The following is a 22,862-nucleotide window of genomic DNA, read 5'->3' on the forward strand; positions in this document are numbered from 1 at the left end:
AATGTTCAACTTAACAGCGAATATCTCAAAAACATTGAGTTTCCGGCGGCAATAATTATATATAATCTTAATCTGGAGAATCACCTTATTCCAACTATACATATTTTCTAAAGTTTTCCAAATTCACATAATTTTTTGAACATACTTCGTATCTAAATTTTTCTCTAGTTATTATTTTAATGGACAGAATCACGAATAAAGAACCGATGCATTTCACAATTTTCATTGTCAGAAATTTATTATTAAATTATTTATTGCCTCTTGGAAGCTATAAGTTGTCTGTAGACGTAGTATTAGAAGTAATAAACATAATTATCGATAAAAATCGTATATAGTGTATTGGAATACTCTTGTCGGTAAATTTATTTTTGTTTTCTTTTTTTGTATAAGATTTATGGGTTACTCCTTAAAAGCACATTCAATTAAAATATACCTACATCGAAAAGGTCTGTATTAAATTTATGTTAATATGCTACGAAGTTCTTAATCGGCGCAGTTCATAGTGTTTTGGTATGCCCTGGTACAGAAGTCTATCCAGATAAAAATTATATATATCTCAGTATATACAGTAGAAAAACTTTGATTTGTTTACATTAATTTTCATCTTTTAACACACCACCGAGGCGTACTTGGGTTGTGTGCTACGCTTCTTTTTGCTACAATTGTGGTAATGAGGGTGTTGTGATAGCATTTAATCTTCACACAAATTTTAAAGTCCGATGAACAGTACTTAAATATTTATTGAATAAAATAAATTTTTTGGGTCGGCTTTAGTATAGTATCCCCCGATTTCAGAGTTAAAATGGGTATGGTTGGAAAGAGGACGATCTCCAGATTACGAATATATATAATAGTTGCCGCAGGAGACTTATAGTTTTCGAGATATTCGCATTTAAAGTTGAAAATTTCACAAATTTTATGTGGCGATATTTCGATTATTACTTAACTTTTAATTTATATAATACGCTTATTATACACTAACACTTCACTAAATTGTTTCCACATACTTATTTTATATCAATTGGTTTAATATTTGCTTTAAATAAGCATTTTAATTTTTAAACAATTTTGTTTATATGCACAATAACCATGTTGACAGATATCAAGTGTTGCCAAATCTACATATTTTACAAACGAATAAAAGTTAATAAAAAAATTACATGATTTATAATACATTTATTCCTGTTTCTTGAAAACCCATGATATTGGGTGGACCAGAGTTATTTTTCAAAAGCGCGGCCGAAGGCCGCAATTGCAGAAAAAAGAAATACGCGAAAGATTATTATTTTTATTTTCATTTGTTTGGTTATGGCAATACTTGATATCTGTCAACCTGGTTATTGTGCATATAAACAAAATTGTTTAAAAATTAAAATGCTTATTAAAACAAATATTAAACCAATTGATATAAAATAAGCATGTGGAAACAATTTAGTGAAGTGTTAGTGTATAATAAGCGTATTATATAAATTAAAAGTTAAGTAATAATCGAAATATCGCCACATAAAATTTGTGAAATTTTCAACTTTAAATGCGAATATCTCGAAAACTATAAGTCTCCTGCGGCAACTATTATATATATTCGTAATCTGGAGATCGTCCTCTTTCCAACCATACCTATTTTAACCCTGAAATCGGGGGATACTATACTAAAGTTTCCCCAATTTTTTCATTATTATTGTAATTATTTTGAATTAATTCGCATTTTTATTAAATTTTGTGGTGGTATTAAATGTTATTTTTTGATTGGTTAGTTATATTTTATGTACAAGTGTATAACGCGATTCCACTCATTTTTAAATATTGTGTTAAAAACAATACATCTGTGTGTTGGTGACACTGCATTTGGCGCTTTCAAATTTTAAAATAGTTAATATTACTATGAAACAATTTGAATAATTTTCACTAAATAACCTTGAAAGAGTATGTATGTCTGGTTCAAGATAGTCCTTGGTAAACTTTTCAAGCTTTGGCAATGTCTTCCATAGGTTGTCAACAATCTACGAGTATTAGACATTGTATGGAAATTGATATACATAATTGAAAACGATTTCCTTCAGAGAAATTCATTTTCATATTTATATGGTTATATGTATAATGAATATTTTAAAATGCACAATTGTTTGCTGTCTCTAACACTATTCGAGAAAGGGTGGATCTCTGAAAACGACTATACTTTTACAAAATAAAAAGTGTAGGATTCGTCAAACTTAGTGAAAGCTCTTAAGCTTTTTATAAATTTCATTTTTTTAATTTTGTGTCAGTAAAGTTTAAATGAATGTGGGCAAAAATATATTACCACAGAGAAGTACTTGTATGAGAGCTGTATTTTATTCTCACCACATATGAAATATCTCATCTACATTAAATAATTTTTTTGCAATAATATGGCACACATTGATGTTAAAATCTTCTATAATTGAAATATAGCATAAATATATAATTTTGCTTTATATAAGACAGCTATATATTTAATATTTGTTATTTTATGACAAAAGTTTTACTTAAATTAAGTACTCAATATATACAGCATTGTGTTTTTTCAAGATGGCGGCTATCTTACCACCGAGAATTCCCCACGAATAAGGTTTGCTACTGTATGTACTGTGATATATATAAAGGTTCTCGGATTAATAGTTTTTGAAATATCTGATTTTCAAAATCCAAAAATATGTTAAAATAAAACGGTGTTTTTTTTCTATACTTAACATCCCAAGCTTTCGGCACTATTCCAATGTTTTAGAAGCTCCGATCTAATGGCATGGTCGGATAAAGGATGTTCTCTTGTTTAAAAAATGTAATGATATCGGCTGGGATTTAGTATAGCATCCCACGATTTCGGGGATAAAGTTGGTATGGTTGGATAGAGGAGATCCTCCAGATTAAGAATATAGGAGACTTATAGTTCTCGAGATATTCGCGTTTAAAGTTAAAAAATTGTCTAATTTTAACACGTAATTTCTCGCTATATATTGGATTTTTCATTTATGTTTTGCACTACATTCCACTACTTTCTTTCCATATATTTATTTTATATAATGATATCTACAACTTCAAGTTTTTGAGGTATACGCCTTTAATCTTGAGCCTGTATTGGGTTATTGTTTTAAAGCGGCGCCGAAAGCCGCTAATGCAAACAAAAATAAACGAAACCCTGATATAAGTATGCTTTCTAAAATGTGGCCACGCTTGTTTTCCTAATATGTAATTGTAAATGGGTAATTTTTTTATATTTGAGTGTGCTAAGTAGTTTTTAAAAGACAGAGGTAGTCAAAATTATTTACACATAGAATGTTTTTTACAAATTGGACAGAAAAAGATTTGGTTTTAATATCGCAATAATCGAATCTGTTTTTCTTTTATAGAGTGCGTTTATATTTGTGTCTTTTTACCTAGTTTATTTTTTAACTCTTTCTTCGTTTTATGGTCAATGTAAGATTTATATAACATAGGATATTTTTTGCAATAAAGGACTTAAATATGTTTGAAATGTATAAAAAAGTGGGTTTCTTATAATTTAATTCTAATAAGGGCTATTGATGTAAGAAATGGTGGTTACGGCCTCCCTTTCTTCAGTTTTAACTGCTCTTAACTATTGTTGTATTGTACGAAAATTCATAAATGTTTTTGTTGCTTTTAAATAGAGAGACTCTCTATCTCTAACCTTAAAATAGAATGCATGGAAAGTACTGTTGTATATTTTGTGGGTTTGTTCCATTTTCGATGAAACATACTACATGAATTTTGCTTCATTAGATTAGCGCAAATGCAATGTTAATTATCTTGCATAATTTGGAAATTGCCACATTTTTCGTGGAATTAATTAATTAGTTTTTTTTTTCAAATTTTTGTTCAATGTATGAAGAATAGTTGTTTTATCTATCGAGGATAAATCCAAAATCGAAGTGGCGACAATAATCGTTTATTTACGAAAGCAGACTGGAGATGTATGCTCGGAAAAGATTCCAATTGTCAAGATTCCTCCGTTAAAATTAAGGAACAATTGTTAGGCAAGCTGAACGTTTAAAAACCAAAAACTTAAGAAATACACACTCTTGATAAGTTGCGAAAAGAAATACTCCTTATTATTGTTCTAAGGAGTCTCATTATCTCATTTTTCGGAAAAGAAACATTTATTTACGAAAGCCCAGGTGAATAAAGTTTTTATTTGCATTACTTGCACCATGTACCGGCACCATTAGGATAGCATACAAATTCCAGTTAACAATTGGTAATCTGAAATAATATTTACAGCACGACACAGCCCAAATTCACACTGTAAGGTATGTAAAAACAAATCAAAAATGTGGATGTTCTGGAATTGTCACCATACTCCCCAAACCTAAATATTATAGATATCGTCAGTGTATGGTTGGTTAGAAAGGCGTATAGAGTGGTAAGCAATAGACCAGCAAAACGGAACTAATCGATGACATAATACTCATATGGTCAACCGTTACACTAGCTTTGATTAAAAGAGTGTATGATTCTCTTTCCAATAAAACGTATGAAGTTTTTGTCAACAAAAGTGGCACCAAGCATTGATTGACTTTTCGTATGAAATAAACGGCAAACAATTATGTTAGCGTAGGGGGCGTTAACCTGATGTCTCAATTTAATTTTTTTGTTTTTAATACAAGAAAATATATTTTTGAGTCGTATTGTATCCTTCCGTTTTTTATTATTGTGAGGCAAATTGCTTAAAGTATATACGCAAAAAATTTTATAGCTCTAACTCAAATATTAAAGATAATATTTGGTATGCTTTGGGGTCGCTAACCTGATGAAGTGCAAGAAAAATACTACAATCACAAATTAACATTGAAAACGAATATCCTTTGCTATAACTCGGAATTCACATCTATAGGTATATTGGGATGATGTAATTTTTTGTGATGAGACATAAATAGTGCTATACTACCACAATGGACCTCAAAGAGTTTGGAGATCATCATAAACAGGCATGGGCAAAATCTTAGCATGCGCTAAGAGATCGTAAGCGATCGTATAAATTAATCAAACACGATTTTAAGTTTTTAATTTCCGTTTATTACTTGCTATGCAAGCAGAGCCGATTCAGCTGAGTGAGTTATAACAACTGAATTTTGGTTTTACAAATTAGCGGCGACTACGCCTAAATACCTAACTTCCCTAAACACTAGCAGTTGCTGCCGCGTGATCAAAGCCCGTTTGATGTAACTTGACTCCAGAAGTTGTTTGTTATTCCTAGCAAGCTTGCAGATGCATTGTCAGCAATTCGATGGGATTGAAATCGAATTTGCAACTGTTAACTTTATGTGTTTGCTGATGTTGTTGTCATGCGTTGTTATGCTTTTGCTGGTGTTGATGTCATGACGCATGCTCAGCACTTTTCGGACATTGTTGCTAATGTTATGTAAATCATTACAATTATACTTTTGCTGGTGTTGTTGTCATGCGTTGACTTGTTGACGCATGCTCAGCACTTTTCGGACTTCGTTGCTAATGTTATGTAAATCATTACAATTATGCTTTTGCTGGTTACTGATTTCAACACCATCCAATAGTATAGGGTTAATTATGTTTAATTTTCCAAGTGTTACCGATGTTATAATGGTTTTTAGTTCCATTATAACTGCTCTATTTCTGGTAGTAGCTAACGAAAAAAGGTTTCCTGTGTCTATTTGTGTCATGCGTTGACTTGTTGATGCATGGTCAACATTTTTCGGGTGTTCACCGTTTATGCGAACGCTGGTGTTAACTACCCTCCCTCTTGAAATGAAGGCGTCCTCGGCTTCTTTTATTACTTTATTCAAGATCACGGTGCTGGCCTTCCTTCTTTTTAGTAGGATTGTTCCGATTATAGCGACAATGAATAATAAAAGGAGGAGTGTGCTTCCAGAATGTAATGAACGCATGTTAATTAGATTATGCAGGCTTGCTATGTGTTTTAGGTTCTTCATATTTACTTTCTGTAAATATGGTAGCGACAGCAAATCAATATGTTCAGTGAAATGTATGATTTGTGCGGGTGCTGCTTCCGGGTGTGATCGTGCCAATTTGTTCCAGTTGAAGTAAGTAGTGGTGGTTATGGTAATTTCGCCATCAAACGGTACAAGAAAGGTTCCTTTCGTTAATTCTGTTACGTTTGTGGTTCGTATAGATGCTGATTGGTCATTGATCACGATAATGCCATCCTCGCTTCTTCGATGGCGTTAATATTATCCGCAGATTTGGATTTACATTTTGCTGAATGTTGGTTAAGCAAATGTAATACACAAGCACCATCCTTTAGAGGTTGACAAAAGCTTGCTGTTATGGCTTCCTTGCAGTTGTATAGTGGGATGTAACTTCCAGTACATTCGGCTACGACGTCTGTTTCCAAAGAAATTATTTTTCCATCGTGAATCACGGGTAGCAACTTTACATTATTGCAAAATCTAGCTATTTTGGGGTATTTAATTACAAAGTAAATGCATTGATTATTTTGAAATATCTTAATTTTAGAATTTGACAATAAATCACTTATGCTAATATCTGAAGAGTGTTCTTCAACCAATAAGTTACTGATTTCAACACCATCCAATAGTATAGGGTTAATTATGTTTAATTTTTCAAGTGTTACCGATGTTATAATGGTTTCTAGTTCCATTATAACTGCTCTATTTCTTGTAGAAGCTAACGAAAAAGGTTTTCTGTGTCTATTTGTGTTTGTTTAGCATTTTGCAATAATATGGTTACTGTCCCCGTCAATTAGATTCGTTAATTCCTTAAATTACTCTTGTGTACTTTTCGTCCGTCAATCATCACAAAAGTACCTAGATCTTTTTGCACTATTTTTTCAACTTAAAGCTTTGAAAATTTGTTTCCTATTCTCCTGTTTGTTTTAACAAAAACTTTATTTCCTGGGCTATACTGTCGAGTTTGTCGGTTTGCATTATGTCGTTGAAGGTCTGTTTGTTGAGTAAGTAATAAGTTATTTCGTATTTCGTCTCTAAGTTCTTCTGGAATTGAATGAATTATATCTATCGGTCTTTTTTTTAGTTACTGAGTGAATTGTTCGATTATATTTAGTTTTCGCAATGAGAATTAACTCAATTGTATCAGAGGTACATCTCTCGAGTTTCTCGCAGCGCGCTATTTCTGTAAGAGTACTGTGAAATCTTTCGACTTGACCATTGGTAGAACTATGAGCGGGAGGTGTCGTGTACAAACTAAAGTTTTGGTGTTTTTATAAAAATTGAGAAGTTCATAAATAGGTTCTTTTATATCCACTATAGCTCTTGAGTTTATAGGGAATACAATTGCAAACTTAGAAAATTTATCTATTGAAGTTAGGAAGTGGGTCTTATCAGTAGAGTAGATATCTACATGTAGGATTTCTCCAGGATATGTTGGAATAGGACTTTCACCAATTACTGGATTTGGGGGGTGCCTTTGGTATTTGGCTTCATTACAAGTTCTGCAACTTAAAATTATTTCTTTTGTTTTTAGGCGTATGCCTGGAAAATAGTAGTTTTCTAATATTTGTTGTATGTTCTCACGCAGCGAGCGATGAGCTCTGTTATGTTCTGTTACTAAAATTTCTTTTTGATCGTCCTCGTTGAAGACATCTATGACTTGTTTTTTTGTATGCCGAATTCGAACGGCTGGGAATTCAGTGAGAATTTTATTTTGAATTTTGGCAAGAATTGGAAGGTCGCATAGTAAACAATTAACTACATTCGGATTAATGCAAGTTTTCAAAGCTTGCGTCAATTCCTCTATAGTATTGAATATTATATGATGTCTCATTCTAGATTTAAAAATTATTTTTGATGTTTTTGAAAAAGTCTTCTCTTCTTCAATTATTATTTGATTTCGAAAGGTTTGCCTTTCCAGGCTTGTAGTGAAATCGTGGAGAGAACTTGGAGAGAACTAGGAGAGATGCACGCCACCGTTTCAGTTTAGCATTTGAGTTTTTGTCTGATATAGAAAATGTTAGTTATTGATGATCCGTAAAAATGTTTAAAATTTTTACACCGCATAAGTAATTTTGAAATTTTTGTAAGGCCCAGACTATGGCCAATAATTCTCTTTCGTTTGTGTTCTTGATCATGATTCTTGAAATCATAGTAATAGGTCGTCCGTTCTGAGATAGAACAGCGCCTATACCGTTTTTTTTTATAGTAGGGGGAAGCATCGAAAGCCTGAGTGCGGAACTTTAATCCGCTAAACCTAACCTACTCCCAACTCAAGACTCTCCCACGGAACCACCGGATTAAGTATTACTTCGTGGGAGTGACAAGACAATTTTAGGTCTCCTCTATGGCACGGACAGACAGACGCCTAACCTGTTGTACATGTCTCAGTTCTGTCATAATTGAAGCTGCCGCTTCGCTAACAGCTTTCCACTTATTTGGGGACTGTCACATAAGTGCAGTCAAGTTTTCCACCATAAAACTACCCCCAAGTGCAGTTTTCAGCCTGTCCCTTACGTTCAAAAATCGAGGGCAGTGAAAAAGTACGTGATCGGAGTCTTCTATGGACTCCGTACACATCGGACAATACGGACTATCGTCGTGATGGAATTTGTGGAGATAGCTTCTAAAGCACCCATGACCACTTAATATTTGGGTCAAATGAAAGTTCAAGTCCCCATGCTGTCTATTTATCCATGACTGGATGTCAGGGATAAGTCTGTGAGTCTACCGTCCTTTGGTTGAGGTTTGCCACCGCTGCTGCCACATTGTTATACTCTTAACTCTCTCTTCTCTCTTTTTTGATACGTCTAGCTCCTGGGCCCATATTGGGACCGCATACAATATTACGGATCTCATAGCTTTTGCAATTAGAAATCGCCGGCTGGAACGCACGCAGCCTTTATTTGCCATCATTCTTGACAGGGCGTTATAAATCTTATTTGCTTTATTTGATGTGTACGCTAAGTGCTCCTTGAATTTAAGCTTAGAGTCTATTATTACACCTAGATACTTCAACTGTGGCTGTGAGGTAATCTCACAATCCCCAATAGTTAGGGTTATTTTTTCTTCAATTATTCTGGTGCTTATGAGCAATACTTCCGTTTTGTGCCCAGCCAATTGCAAACTCATGGAAGAGAACCATTGTCGTAGACCATTTATATAATCATTGCATTTGATGCGGAGGCCAGCTATGTGCTTAGCCACTGCTACTAATATAAGGTCGTCGGCATATGCGATTAATTTCACAGTTTTTGGTTGTTGTATTTTCAGCACCCCGTCATACATTAGATTCCATAAAAGGGGGCCTAAAACCGATCCTTACGGTACTCCGCTCGTAACACAGTAGCTCTTCGCGCCTTCGTCCGTGTCGAATATCAACCTTCTATTTTCAAAATAACTCATTATTATTTTTATGAGGTATTGAGGGGCGCGTATATCATATAGGGCTTTTATTATGTTTGCCCATTTCGCTGAGTTGAAAGCATTCTTCACATCCAGGGTAATCAGCGCGCAATATATATTTTTTTTGTCCCACCTTTCCATCGATTGCCACTTACCGCACATTTTGCTGTGTCGACGACTTCTTTCAATGCGTCAATAGTGGACTTCTGTTTTATAAACACCTTTCGAACACCTTTCCCATTGTATCGAGCATGCACAGTGGTCGATATGATGAAGGATCTTCTGGTGGTTTCTTCGGTTTAGGAAGTAGAACTAAGCGCTGAACTTTTCAAGGGTCGGGGAACCCCCACTTCTTTTATACATGCGTTATACATTTTGACAAAAAGTGCAGGTCTTGAAGTTATAGCTTCCTTTAGAACCCTGTTAGGTATGCCGTCTATCCCAGGTGCTTTGTTGCTCTTAATTTTTTTCGCTATGGCCAATATTTCTTCTTCCATAATTAAGGGCGGTGATTCAGCCGCTTCGTTTTGTCGTTCAATGTATAAAATCGGATCGTGCTTCGGAAATAACGCTTCGACGAATTTTCTCATAAAAGCTGCGTTTTTAGGTTGCTGTGTCTTGTTTTTAAACTTTGACATGCATATTTTATAAGCACTTCCCCATGGGTCTATATTTGCTTCTTCAGAGCTTTTCAAAGCAAGATTTTTTACTGCGAGTAATGGCTGATTTCAGGAGCTTCTTGTTGGTTTTAAATGCTTCTCTGAGGCTGTATTCGACATCTCTATCCCGGTTGCGCTGTAGGCGACGTCTAGCTGAGTGACAGGGGCTCCGTTTCTCGAGAGAACAATACTTCCGCAATGATAGCCATGTGATCACTATTTGTGTACATGTCTGATACCTCCCACTTAATGTGCCTGCTAAGTGCGTCATTTGCAAACATTAGGTCTATTATAGAACCTTTATTACCTTTTTGGTAGGTATTCTAGAATTAGCCGCCCACGGTGTTTTGTACATTTACTACCCCAAGCGGTAGACCACGCATTAAAATCCCCAGCTATTATTATCGGCAATTCCCCTCTAGTTTCTAAGAACAGGTCCAGGAAAAAGTCTTCGAATTCTTTAATTGTCGCGCTTGGGCGAGCGTAACAGCTTACAAAAAAATACCATGTATATTAGCCCAGGTGAAACCATTTTGATCTTCTCGCAAGACTCGAAGGGTTGACCTTTACAGGACCATATTGCTGCCTTGCCACTCATGTCTGCGATCCATGTGCTTTCCGAGCGCTGAGTGTATTGCTCGCATAGTAGAGCGACATCAATGTTTTTTTCTATAACGATTTGACTCAGTAGATCTTGTGCTGCAACGCAGTGGTTTAAGTTTAGTTGCAATATCCTCATTTTTGAAGAGACTTAGCCATCTCCTGGTACTTGGGGTAAGTCGTGCTCAGGGCCGTATGTTCTCCTTTGCACAGCATACAACTCGGAGCGTTGGTGCATGCTTTTGCAACGTGTCATGCATTCCCGCAACGCGTACAGAGAGATGACCTGTCAATCGGGTTGCTACAGTTGCGTGCCAAATGACCAAGGTGGAAACACCTAAAGCAGCGAAGGATAGGTGAAAATTCCCTGAGACGACAGACCGACCAACCGATCTTTATTTTCCCTATCTTGAGGACTGTCTTGGCATCTTGGGCACGCAGGCATACAAGAGCACTTTGTGTACCACTTCGGGTTTTACGCATGTTTTTAATATTGGTTTTGTCTACATTTTTCAATCCTTTTCTAACGCGTTGCAGATTTCTTCTGGGGTAGTTACCTCTTCCATGTCTTTACATATGATAGTAACATTGTGTGTTTCACCAACTACTCCCTCCAGGGCACTCTGGAACGTTTCAGCTCCCTTTTCTCCTTGATTCTTTTGCGATTGTAGCAAAATCCTTTACAAATCGTCGATAATAACTAGCAAGCCCCAAAAATGACCGCAAAGCTCTTAAAGATTTTGGAACTTCAAAATTTATTATATCCTTAACTTTGTCGAGACAAGTTTTTATTCCGTCTTTTGATACAGTAAATCCCAAAAACTCAACACTTTGTTGGAAAAATTTAGAGTTTTCCATCGACTCCCGCATGTTAGCGTTAAATAATTTAGTAAGAATTTTGTCAATGTCCCTGCTGTGTTCCGTAGCTGTCTTGGAAAATATTATTACATCATCGATGTAAACATGACATGTTTTTCCAATTTCCTCCCTCAAAATGTCGTCAATAGCTCTTTGAAAAATGCTGGGTGCATTTTTAAGACCAAAAGGTAGTCTGCAGAACTCATACTTTCCATTGTTAACTGAGAAAGCTGTCTTTTCTCTATACTTTTCTGCTAATTTTATTTGGTGGAAGCCTGACTTTAAATCGATCGTTGAAAAGAAAGTTGAGTTTCCCATATTTGATAATATAACTGTTGTGTCTGGAATTGGGTATCTGTCACTAATTGTTTTACTATTTAGTTTTCTAAAGTCTATCACAAGTCGTGATTTTTTCTTGCCCTGTTCATCATGTCCTTTTTTATTTACAACCCAAATAGGATTATTATATGGAGATCGAGACTGTCTTATTATTCCGTCACTTAGTAAGTTAGAAATTTCTGTGTTCACAAATTCTGCCGCTGCGATAGGGTATGGATAACTTCTAGAGTATACCGGAAGGCTATCTACGGTTCTAATTGTGGCTACTATATTTGTATTATAGGGCAAAGCTTCATCAGGATCGGCAAATACTCTTGCATGCCGTTGAAAAAATTTGTGTGTTTTTATCCGTTATTGATTCTGGATAATTTTCAATTTCTTTTGAAAGATTATTAATATTAGGGCAACAATAATACGACAATTTTTCTTGTCCTCCATTATATTTTAAAACTCCTAGTTTCATGTCAATATTGCCGTCTATTTCTTTAAGGAGGTCAAATCCTATCATGCCATCGAAATTTGACAGGCTACTTAGTATAAAAAATTTTGAATTTGTTTTAAAAATATTAATTGTACAATAACGTTCTACTAATTCAGTACCGTGAATGGAATTTACATTGAAAGTCTTTTCCAATGTTTTTATTCCTTTAATGGAACTGATATTTTTAATATAATTTTTCGCGGCTCCCGTGTCGATTAAAAATTTTAAACCTCTTCCCCCAAGTGTTCTGCTAATATAGGGCAAGAGGGATTTTGTCCTAAAAAATTAATTTCGTCATTGTGTTTAATTGAAACTTTATAATAGTCTGCAACCTGATTGTTGCAATTATAATTTTCATATTCCTTAAAATTATTCTTATAATTATTTGATTCGCAATATTCGCTATCCTGGTCATATCCTTCTTCTGCCATGTGGTTAACCCGTTGTACCTTCTGAACTAGTTGACGGTCACTTCCATATTGCCTCTTTTGGGCTTTTTCTCTTGTGTCCACTATTTGTGTCGGTTGTGCATTTTCTGGAGCAAATGTGCGTCTAAAAGGGTTATTAAAGTTCCTATTACTTGGGCCAATTTGTTTCTGGTAATTATTCCGGCCTGGTTGTCCAATATCATTATATTGTTGAGGTTGCTGTCTATTTTGTCTAAAACGGGAAAGCGATGGATCGACGTCCATTGGCACTGGTCGTTGTCGTGGTGGTTCATTGGTGATTCTGCGATATTGTGGGGAATATTGGTACTTATTGGGATTAGGTGGGGAGTTATTTCTCCCAAATGAGTTCATGAAAGTCATTTTGGTCATTCTAACTCGATTTGCTTCCAACTCTTGAGCCAGGGCTAGTGCGGAGCTTAGATCGTTTGGTCTTGACGAAAATATAATGTCACATAATGGTCTATTAAGACCAGAAATAAAGACACGAAGCGCATCTTCGCGATATTTCTTACAAAGAGACTCAATAAGTGGTTTGTTGTCACTATGAGTCATTGTAGTTTTGTTTATTAACATAGTTAATTTACGTTCGATCTCATCATAGTACTTGACCTCTGATGATGACCCTTGACTGAGCATTGAAAGCTCTTGTTCGATCAAATAGATCGCTTTTTTGTCAGAATATGTAAAATCTAGTCTCGCAATGATCGCGTGAAAATTTGGCACCGTATTAAATGAGGAAAGTTCCATATCCGCTGAACCTATAATTTTATTCCTTATTATACCCACGGCTTGATAGTGTCGTGAGCTACCCTCGTTTCCTTTAAAGACTTTGTATGCGGTGTGGGCAGATTGTCTCCAAGATACGTAACGCGCTTGATCTCCATTAAATTCTGGCATACTTCTAACTAAATCCAAGGGTTCGTCGCACGTAATACCAGATTGAATTATTACGGTGTTGTTACCATTCGATACAATCTATTAGTTAATTCGTCTATTTTTAATTGGAAATCCCGTCGGGTATGCTCTGTTGCGGTACGCACTGCAGCATTGTCACTATTTTATTTTTCCTTATATTCTTTATAATTCTCTAGAGGGTCCCCCCGAAGGTGGTGAATCGCAGCTTTTTTTATTTTTGTTATCGGTTGTACAATCCGTTTTTATAATTTTTTATTTAAAGGTAAATTTTAACACAATTAACCCAACAAATGAAAGGCGCTAAAACAAGTAAAATAATGATCATAAAACACTCTACTTACAGTTTTCGATACATATTTATGTTAACTAATTATATAAATTTGCCTCGGTGGATGTTTCAGGAGCCTGGAGCCTTCTTATCTTATTTCCTTGGTTTTGGTTTTTTCTTTTAATGATCCCTCGATGGCTACGCCTCGGCTTGGCTTGCAATGCAATAAAGTTTGTGTTTTTTTCCTTTTAGGATTATTAATTTTTTATTATCCTCTATGAGGATCACTCCTTTCTTTTTATGTTAATTTAAATTGTCCTCTATGAGGATCACTTGTTTTTCACTTAAACAAAAAAAATTTACTGCGTCCTTTATAAGGATCTTTTTCGTATGGGTCCGAACCCACCCATATTTACTTTTTCGTAGCCCCACGTTGGGCGCCAATTAATCAAACACGATTTTAAGTTTTTAATTTCCGTTTATTACTTGCTATGCAAGCAGAGCCGATTCAGCTGAGTGAGTTATAACAACTGAATTTTGGTTTTACAAATTAGCGGCGACTACGCCTAAATGCCTAACTTCACTAAACACTAGCAGTTGCTGCCGCGTGATCAAAGCCCTTTTGATGTAACTTGACTCCAGAAGTTGTTTGTTATCCCTAGCAAGCTTGCAGATGCATTGTCAGCAATTCGATGGGAATGAAATCGAATTGAAATCGAATATGCAACTGTTAACTTTATGTGTTTGCTGATGTTGTCATGCGTTGACTTATTGACGCATGCTCAGCACTTTCGGACATTGTTGCTAATGTTATAGGAGTCATTACAATTATGCTTTTGCTGGTGTTGTTGTCATGCGTTGACTTGTTGACGCATGCTCAGCACTTTTCGGACTTTGTTGCTCATGTTATGTAAATCATTACAATTACGATTACGCGACAACAGGTTTGTAGTTTGTGTTGTCGCTAAATTAGAAATGTTTCTAATTTTGCCGACGACAATGGCCGCTGTAGAGCTGCCACTTATATGTGAAATGTAAAATTATTCAAAGTTCTAACAAATATGACGTTATTTTGCCAGCAGAAACGTAAAATAGCTTTGATATAACATTTATAATAACAATCGATTATTTAAAACAAATAAATCGATCATTTTTAGATTTTTTGCACAAATCATTTCACTTTAAACTAAATATGTAAATTTTATTGAAGTGAAAGATTTTAGTACGGCAACAATGAAATTGCTGCTTCAAAGCGACATTTGTGATCAGCCGTCGCTACCTCGTGTCGTGTTGTCGTCTTTGTGTTCAGCCTAGGATGGGAAAATACGATAAATAAACGATGATAACATCGGCCTACATACAGCAGTTGACTGAGTAGGTCGATGTGGAAGAAGTTGTACATATTACGTATGAAATGAAAACAATTATTTCATTGTAAAATAGCATAAAATGACTTTTTTAAATTATTACAATGCTCAAATTTACTATAATTAATACTAAATATAAAAAAATTATTAATTTTTATATTCATTATCACGTGCATATATTCGTATTGTGCAACCGGGCGGCATAGACCTGATCGCTGATTCCCTTGGTGCCACAGTAAGCGCACTACACCATTTCATTTTGTAATGCTCGTTTGATTGTGGTGGTGCCCATCCATGATCCTCATCATCATCATCATCCCAATATGCCATCGGATCAGTAATCAGCGATATTTTACTACCGGTGATTTTTGCACTTTGTTAGAAAATCGCATATAGTAACTGTGATCATTTTTTGTAAACAGCAGTGAATTACAATCGCAATGGCAGTTCAAGATGTTCAATTTGATCACAGTAGCTATAGAAGTATTTTCAATTCGATCACAGTACTTGTAACAGTTCAGTCATTTTAGTTCGATCATTGTAGCAAAAGCAGTTCAGTGATTATCAGCAATAGCAGTTCTACTATTTTGGTTGAATCACAGTTGCAATAGCAGTTCAGTAGCGATGATTACGAAAGTTAAATGTAACCAAAATTTTAATTATATAGTTGCGGTTACAAAAGCAGGTAAATTTAGAATATTGTTAAAATTAATTAATGTGAAAATGTTAGAATTTAAAAAAATGTGGAGTACAAATTCTCATAAATTCGTTTTTTGTTGCGATCGCAATAGCAATATAAAATCACAGTGATTTAAAAATAGCAATCACTGAAATCACAGTGATTTAAAAAAGCAATATCGCTCATCACTACATCGGATGTGAAATCTAAGTTAAATCAAAAAAATTTGCGATTGTAGTGGTTTTTTTCTTGCACTTCTTGATGAATATTTATGCTTCAAAAGAACTCTTTGCACTCATATACTACGTTCGGACCGACATTGAAAACATCTTGAAAACACAATTTGTGGGTTGTGGAACCAAAGTCGTTCTGAAAGACATTTTGTGTTTTCGATGCGACAATTCACAAATTTATTTGTATGTTTACATTTGAGCAAAGTTTTGTTCTCATGTTGTTTGGAAGTCATAAAACTCAACAATATAGGGTTATAAATATCAAAATGATCAGAATGACGAGACGAGTTAAAATCCGTCTGTCCGTACAAGCGTAAACTTGAGTAAAAGTTCTGATATATTAATGAAACCGGGAATTACCACATCTTTCATATAATGATTTTTGTTTTCAAGTAGACATTGTGCCCAATACATGAGTCGAACTGCATGTAATTTTAAAGCGCTTTTTTTTCTCAAAAAATTTTTGAATTTATTCTGCCATGTACTCTAATTGTTCGTGAGAGATGACCAGCTTAACAGGGAGAAATTTTTTTGTCCTTTAACCATGTAAATAATGGAGCACATTCAAAAAAGTAATGCAGCATGTGAATAATGTTGAAATATAAAAAAGCAGCATTTGATAAAAGAAAAGAAAACGCACTTAATAACATTAAACAAACAAATTGCGAGAGTATAAAATGTTCGGTCACACGAGTTACAACTTCACAACACAATCAATAGTACACCTTGATGTTTGTTTAGCAACTGCACTTTATTTTTACCTCAAAATTCCCTTAAGCATTAACAATTATGTTATTCTATATCTAAGTAACATATATTTCAAAATATGCTGGCTCGTGACATTCCGTCACGTTCAGCTTCTAAATCATATTTCGGCATGATTGTAATAGTATTACAATTATTACGGTTACTGTTAGAACTCTCCTGAGTTCTTGTATTTACAATTTTTATTTTTATTTCTAAATTTTTTCTGTTTGGCATTGATGTGAACAACTTTAAATCGGTAGATAAATATGTTGTTGGTACCTGAGTTGCAAGTATGATTAACAAATTTTTGTAAGTCAAAACTCATACTTTTGGAAGTTTTAATCTATAAAAATCTATCTTAAAATAGTCTATTTCATCTTTTGTTAATATTGCTGGGTGTATAAGGTTATATTTTGCTGCTGCTATAATGTTTTGTATGTATTAAAATGGTTGTTTATCGAAATTTGTTTATTTAAATTGATTATCTCATTGTGACTATTTTCTTCTACTGTCTTTAGATGTTCTTCAATATCTTGCCTGTCTTCATCGTCCATTATACCGAATAACCATTTGTAAGTTGTACCTACTATGTTAATGAGTCCTCTCTTCCTCCTATTTTCCTCCCTGGGCGTAATTGGTCCTATTTTTGGCTTTATAATTTCTGCTTTATAATTTTTTATCGGTCCTGCTTCCCTTGTTTCTACATATTCCTCCTGTTCGGAGCAGCTCCTCCCAAAATAGAATGCACTAGTTGTAACTAATTTAAGTAAATTTATATTTACATATGTACCATACTCTGTGGTGAAAAACTGTTCTAAACCATTATTAGTAATTGTTATCTGGTCACTCTAATTTACTCGTATGCATACCTGAGCTTAACGACACTTATTATTGCTCTTTATCATTGCCCTTTATCCTTAATTCGTTAATACATTCAGACATGCAAGTAATAATTGGGCTCTAGCTTAGCTTTAAGCAAATTATTGCGTTAAGATCATTTCTAACATTCGCCACAAGCAGACGTAAATTCAACTAAATTCACCAGCCACTTAACCTTCATTTTGTTGTTTTATATATAATTGGATCGACACACACCACTTTTTTGTCGATTTTAAAGCTGCTTTCGACAGCACGAAAAGGAGCTGCCTTTACGCCGCGATGTCTGAATTTGGTATCCCCGCAAAACTAATACGGCTGTGTAAATTGACGCTGAGCAACACCAAAAGCTCCGTCATGATTGGGAAGGACCTCTCCGAGCCGTTCGATACCAAACGAGGTTTCAGACAAGGTGACTCATTTCGTCTACCTGGGAGCCAGCATCAACAACACGAACAATGTCAGCCTCGAAATCCAGCGCAGAATAACTCTTGCCAACAGGTGCTACTTTGGACTGAGTAGGCAATTGAACAGTAAAGTCCTCTCTCGACGAACCAAAATCAAGCTCTACAAGTCGCTTATCATTCCCGTCCTGCTCTACGGTGCAGAAGTTGGACGATGTCAACATCAGATGAGACGACACTAGGAGTTTTCGAGAGGAAAATTTTGCGCAAGATTTATGGTCCTCAGAACATTGGCAACGGCGAATACCGCAGATGATGGAACGATGAGCTGTACGAGTTATACGACGACATTGACATAGTTCAGCGAATAAAAAGACAGCGGCTACGCTGGCTAGGTCATGTTGTCCGAATGGACGAAAACACTCCAGCCCTGAAAGTGTTCGATGCAGTACCCGCCGGAGGAAGCCGAGGAAGGGGAAGGCCTCCGCTCCGTTGGAGAGACCAGGTGGAGAGCGACCTGGTTAAACTTGGGATCTCCAACTGGCGCCGAACTGCGAAGGAGAGAGAGAGGTGGCGCACTATCGTCGATTCGGCTATAACCGGCTAAACGGTTGCAACGCCAATCACATACATATATAATTAATTAATAAATAATAATTATATATTTTCGTTATTTGATTTCGCGATTCATAGCTATCAAAAAAGCTTGGTAGCTCAACACCCCCCTTTCCTTGTTTAATTTTTCTATTATTTTTATTTTGAACATTTGTATTCGTTCCCTCAAAACGTTGGAAGTCACCTCATTTTTAGCCATTCTGGCTGTGCATTTGATGGTAAAATGGTATCCATCGTTATAATTTCCTATAACGACCTGCATTCTCATCTCCGTTGAAAGATCAGCGTTCTCAATTCCTGTTAGTTTTTTTTTAGTGCAATCTCTCAACGTCCGCATTTCTGGTATGGCTATTTGGCTTTGTGAGATGAACCTGTACTCCTTCATCCCGCAGGTATGCTAATAACTGTTCTGCCTTCAATTCATTATCCATAACGACCTTTTTCGGTTTACCGAATTTTGAAAATTGTTCAATTAAAATTGTTTTCTTTGCGGGCCAGTTCCTATCTGCTATTTTATAGACTGCCGCAAATTTTATAAGTTTATCTAATGCTTTTACAAAGGATTGTTTTTTGAAATGAAATATGTCAATATGAACTATCTAATTATGTGGAAAAGACCAAAATATCATCCAGATAGACAACACAAATTTTGTTAATGAATTCTCTTAGAATCTCCTTCATCATCCTTTGGAACATGGCTGGGGCATTTTTAAGCCCAAAAGCCGTACGGACGTACTCATACAGTCCTGCCGGAGTAACGAAAGCTCTCTTTTCGATGTCCCTTTCTGCCATTAATATTTGATGATAAACTTTGGGTAAATCAATGGTGCTATAGTACTGTGCTTTGCACAATTTATCCAAAATCCCACTAATATTTGGCATAGGGTATTTATCATCGACAGTCAGTTGGTTAGGATGGAGTCATATGTAGAAGTTCACGTAAGTGAGGAAAGTTTCTGAATGTCATTCACTTGGGAGTGGCCAGGAACGATTCTTTTACATGTGGCTCAAGCAGCTCACGACTTCCGGTCTTAGACCAAGTATCCTCTGGGTAGCCAACATACATCCGTTTGGAAGCGAGCTAAAGCGAGAAGGCGAAACCCGCTTATGCGGTTGTGGGTAGGGTTTGGATCGGACCCTTAATTGGGAAGGTGCCTCTGCCCAGCTGGTTGATGTCCTCGTTAGAGTAAAGGCTGACATCACCGCACCCGCCTCTGTGTAGAAAAGCGCACACGTCAACAAACACAAGGAAGGTTCGACATCGAGAAGCTGCAATCACAACCGACAGCCGAACGATTTTCTACTAGGCTTGCACTCCTGCTCTCCGAGAGCACTCATCAGCATCTCGGTATAAGGGAACTGTGGGATGGCATATCAAACTGCTTACGTACAGCTGCAACCGAAACCATTGGCTTGTCGTCTCGCAGTGGAGAGAAAACAGACTGCCTACCTCGCAATGAGGGCGAAATGCGTGAGTATAAAGAGCTTGACAAGCTGGCCGACAGGGGTAATGCACGAAAATTTTACGAAAAGATCCGGCGACTATCTGAAGGTTTCAAGACCGGAGCACACTCCTGTAGGACCTCCAGAGGTGATCTAGTTATTGAGGACCAGAGTATACTGAGTTTGTGGAGTGAACACTTCTCCAGCCTGCTGAATGGCAGAGAAGGTGCAACACCAGGAGACGGCGAACCCGATTCCCCAATCGACGACGATGGAGCAGATGTTCCATTGCCCGACCGTGAAGAAATTCGAATAGCAATTACCCGCTTGAAGAACAATAAGGCGGCGGGGGCCGATGGATTACCGGCCGAGTTATTCAAATACGGCGGCGAAGAGCTGATAAGGTGCATGCATCAGCTTCTTTGGTCAGAATATGGTCAGAAAGCATGTCTGAAGATTGGAATCTCAGTGTACTCTGCTCAATAAACAAAAAGGGAGACCCCACAATTTGCGCCAATTACCGTGGGATAAGCCTCCTCAACATCGCGTATAAGGTTCTGTCGAGCGTACTGTGTGAAAGACTTAAGCCCACCGTCAACAAACTGATTGGACCTTATCAGTGTGGCTTTGGACATGGAAAGTCCACTATGGACCAGATATTCACCATGCGCCAAATCTTGGAGAAGACCCGTGAAAAGAGGATCGACACACACCACGAAAAGGAACTGCCTTTATGCCGCGATGTCTGAATTTGGTATCCCCGCAAAACTAATACGGCTGTGTAAGCTGACGTTGAGCAACACCAAAAGCTCCGTCAGGATCGGGAAGGACCTCTCCGAGCCGTTCCATACCAGACGAGGTTTCAGACAAGGTGACTCACCCTCGCGTGATTTCTTTAACCTGATGCTGGAGAAAATAATACGAGCTGCAGAGCTAAATAGAGAAGGTACAATCTTCTATAAGAGTGTACAGCTACTGGCGTACGCCGATGATATCGATATCATTGGGAACAACACCCGCGCCGTTAGTTCTGCTTTTTCCAGACTGGATAAGGAAGCGAAGCGTATGGGTCTGGTGGTGAACGAGGGCAAGACGAAATATTTCCTGTCGTCAAACAAACAGTCAGCGCATTCGCGTCTTGGCTCCCACGTCACTGTTGACAGTCATAACTTTGAAGTTGTAGATAATTTCGTCTACCTGGGAACCAGCATTAGCAGCAATAACAATGTCAGCCTGGAAATCCAACGCAGAATCACTCTTGCCAACAGGTGCTACTATGGACTAAGTAGGCAATTGAAAAGTAAAGTCCTCTCTCGACGAACAAAAACCAAACTCTACAAGTCTCTCATCATTCCCGTCCTACTTTACGGTGCAGAAGCGTGGACGATGTCAACATCCGATGAGACGGCACTAGGAGTTTTCGAGAGAAAGGTTTTGCGGAAGATTTATGGTCCCTTAAGAATTGGCAACGGCGAATACAGCAGACGATGGAACGATGAGCTGTATGTGTTATTCGACGACATAGACATAGTCCAGCGAATAAAAAAACAGCGGCTACGCTGGCTAGGTCATGTTGTTCGAATGGATGAAAGTGCTCCAGCTCTGAAAGTATTCGATGCAGTACCCGCTGGTGGAAGCAGAGGAAGAGGGAGACCTCCACTCCGATGGAAGGACCAGGTGGAGAGGGACCTGGCTTCGCTTGGTATAACCAATTGGCGCCAAACTGCCAGAAGGAGGGACACGTGGCGCGCTGTTTTGTACTCGGCTATAACCGCGTAAGCGGTGTCTACGCCAGTCAAGAAGAAGAAGAAAAAGTTTTCCGAAATAACGAATATTCGTTTTAACGAAAGCCGCTTATAACGAACAAGCAAATTTGTTACATTGAGTACCTTAAATAACGAGCATCGGGGATTTGCAAGTACTCGGTTTAACGAACAACATGAAAAAGACATGTGAAGAAAGAGAAAAAATCAAAAAACATCGAACCAGAATTTAAAATATAACTTGAAAAAATTCAAAAGAAATTTGCAAATTGAAAAAAATTAGAATTTTATAAAAAAAGGTTAAAATTATTTATCAGCACCAAATAGAAGTCTAAGTGTCAGAATTGGCCCATTTTGGAAAAATTTATTGGATTTGAATTATTTTGTTATGGTTTTTTTATATTTTAACAAATAATTAATAAAGCAATTTATTAACCTGCAATTTATGGATATTTAACTCATTTTTATTGAAAAACATACCTCTAAGTGAGTACTCGAATTAACGAAAAATTCGAAGTAACGAACAGGCCTGACAATTAATGTGTTCGTTATTTCGGAAAACTACTGTATTTAGTTTAAAGTGAAATTGTTTGTGCAAAAAAATTTAGAAATGGTCGATTTATTAGTTTTAAATAATCGATTGTTATTATAAATGACCCTGCAAGACAGGTACCGGCGAATTCTTCGGTTAAATGCCAGGGAGCGGTATCCGCAGTTTCAATGAAAGTTTCTATGCCATTCTTAAGGGCGAATTGACAAAAGTACACGAAACTCTTGTGTACGTGTGATCGTTCATCCCTTTCTTGCACATTACATTCATCA

At 36.5% G+C, this 22,862-nt stretch overlaps 1 protein-coding gene across 5 annotated transcripts in view; it reads left to right on the forward strand.

Annotated features, from left to right (window-relative positions):
- Positions 1-229: 229 nt before the first annotated feature.
- LOC105219887 (CCR4-NOT transcription complex subunit 11-like) overlaps positions 230-22,862 on the forward strand; it is a 128,631-nt gene continuing 105,998 nt past the window's right edge. For 2 of the 5 annotated variants that reach the window (XM_054234389.1, XM_054234384.1), the window contains exon 1: positions 320-446. In XM_054234389.1, coding sequence (XP_054090364.1) covers positions 395-446 — 52 coding nt within the window. In that variant the 5' untranslated portion in view covers positions 320-394. Of the gene's footprint in view, positions 447-22,862 lie in introns of all 5 variants that reach the window. The other 3 variants (XM_054234386.1, XM_054234385.1, XM_054234388.1) reach the window with 3 other exon arrangements.

The sequence above is a fragment of the Zeugodacus cucurbitae genome, chromosome 6 (assembly GCF_028554725.1).
Source record: "Zeugodacus cucurbitae isolate PBARC_wt_2022May chromosome 6, idZeuCucr1.2, whole genome shotgun sequence".
Lineage (NCBI taxonomy): Eukaryota > Metazoa > Arthropoda > Insecta > Diptera > Tephritidae > Zeugodacus > Zeugodacus cucurbitae.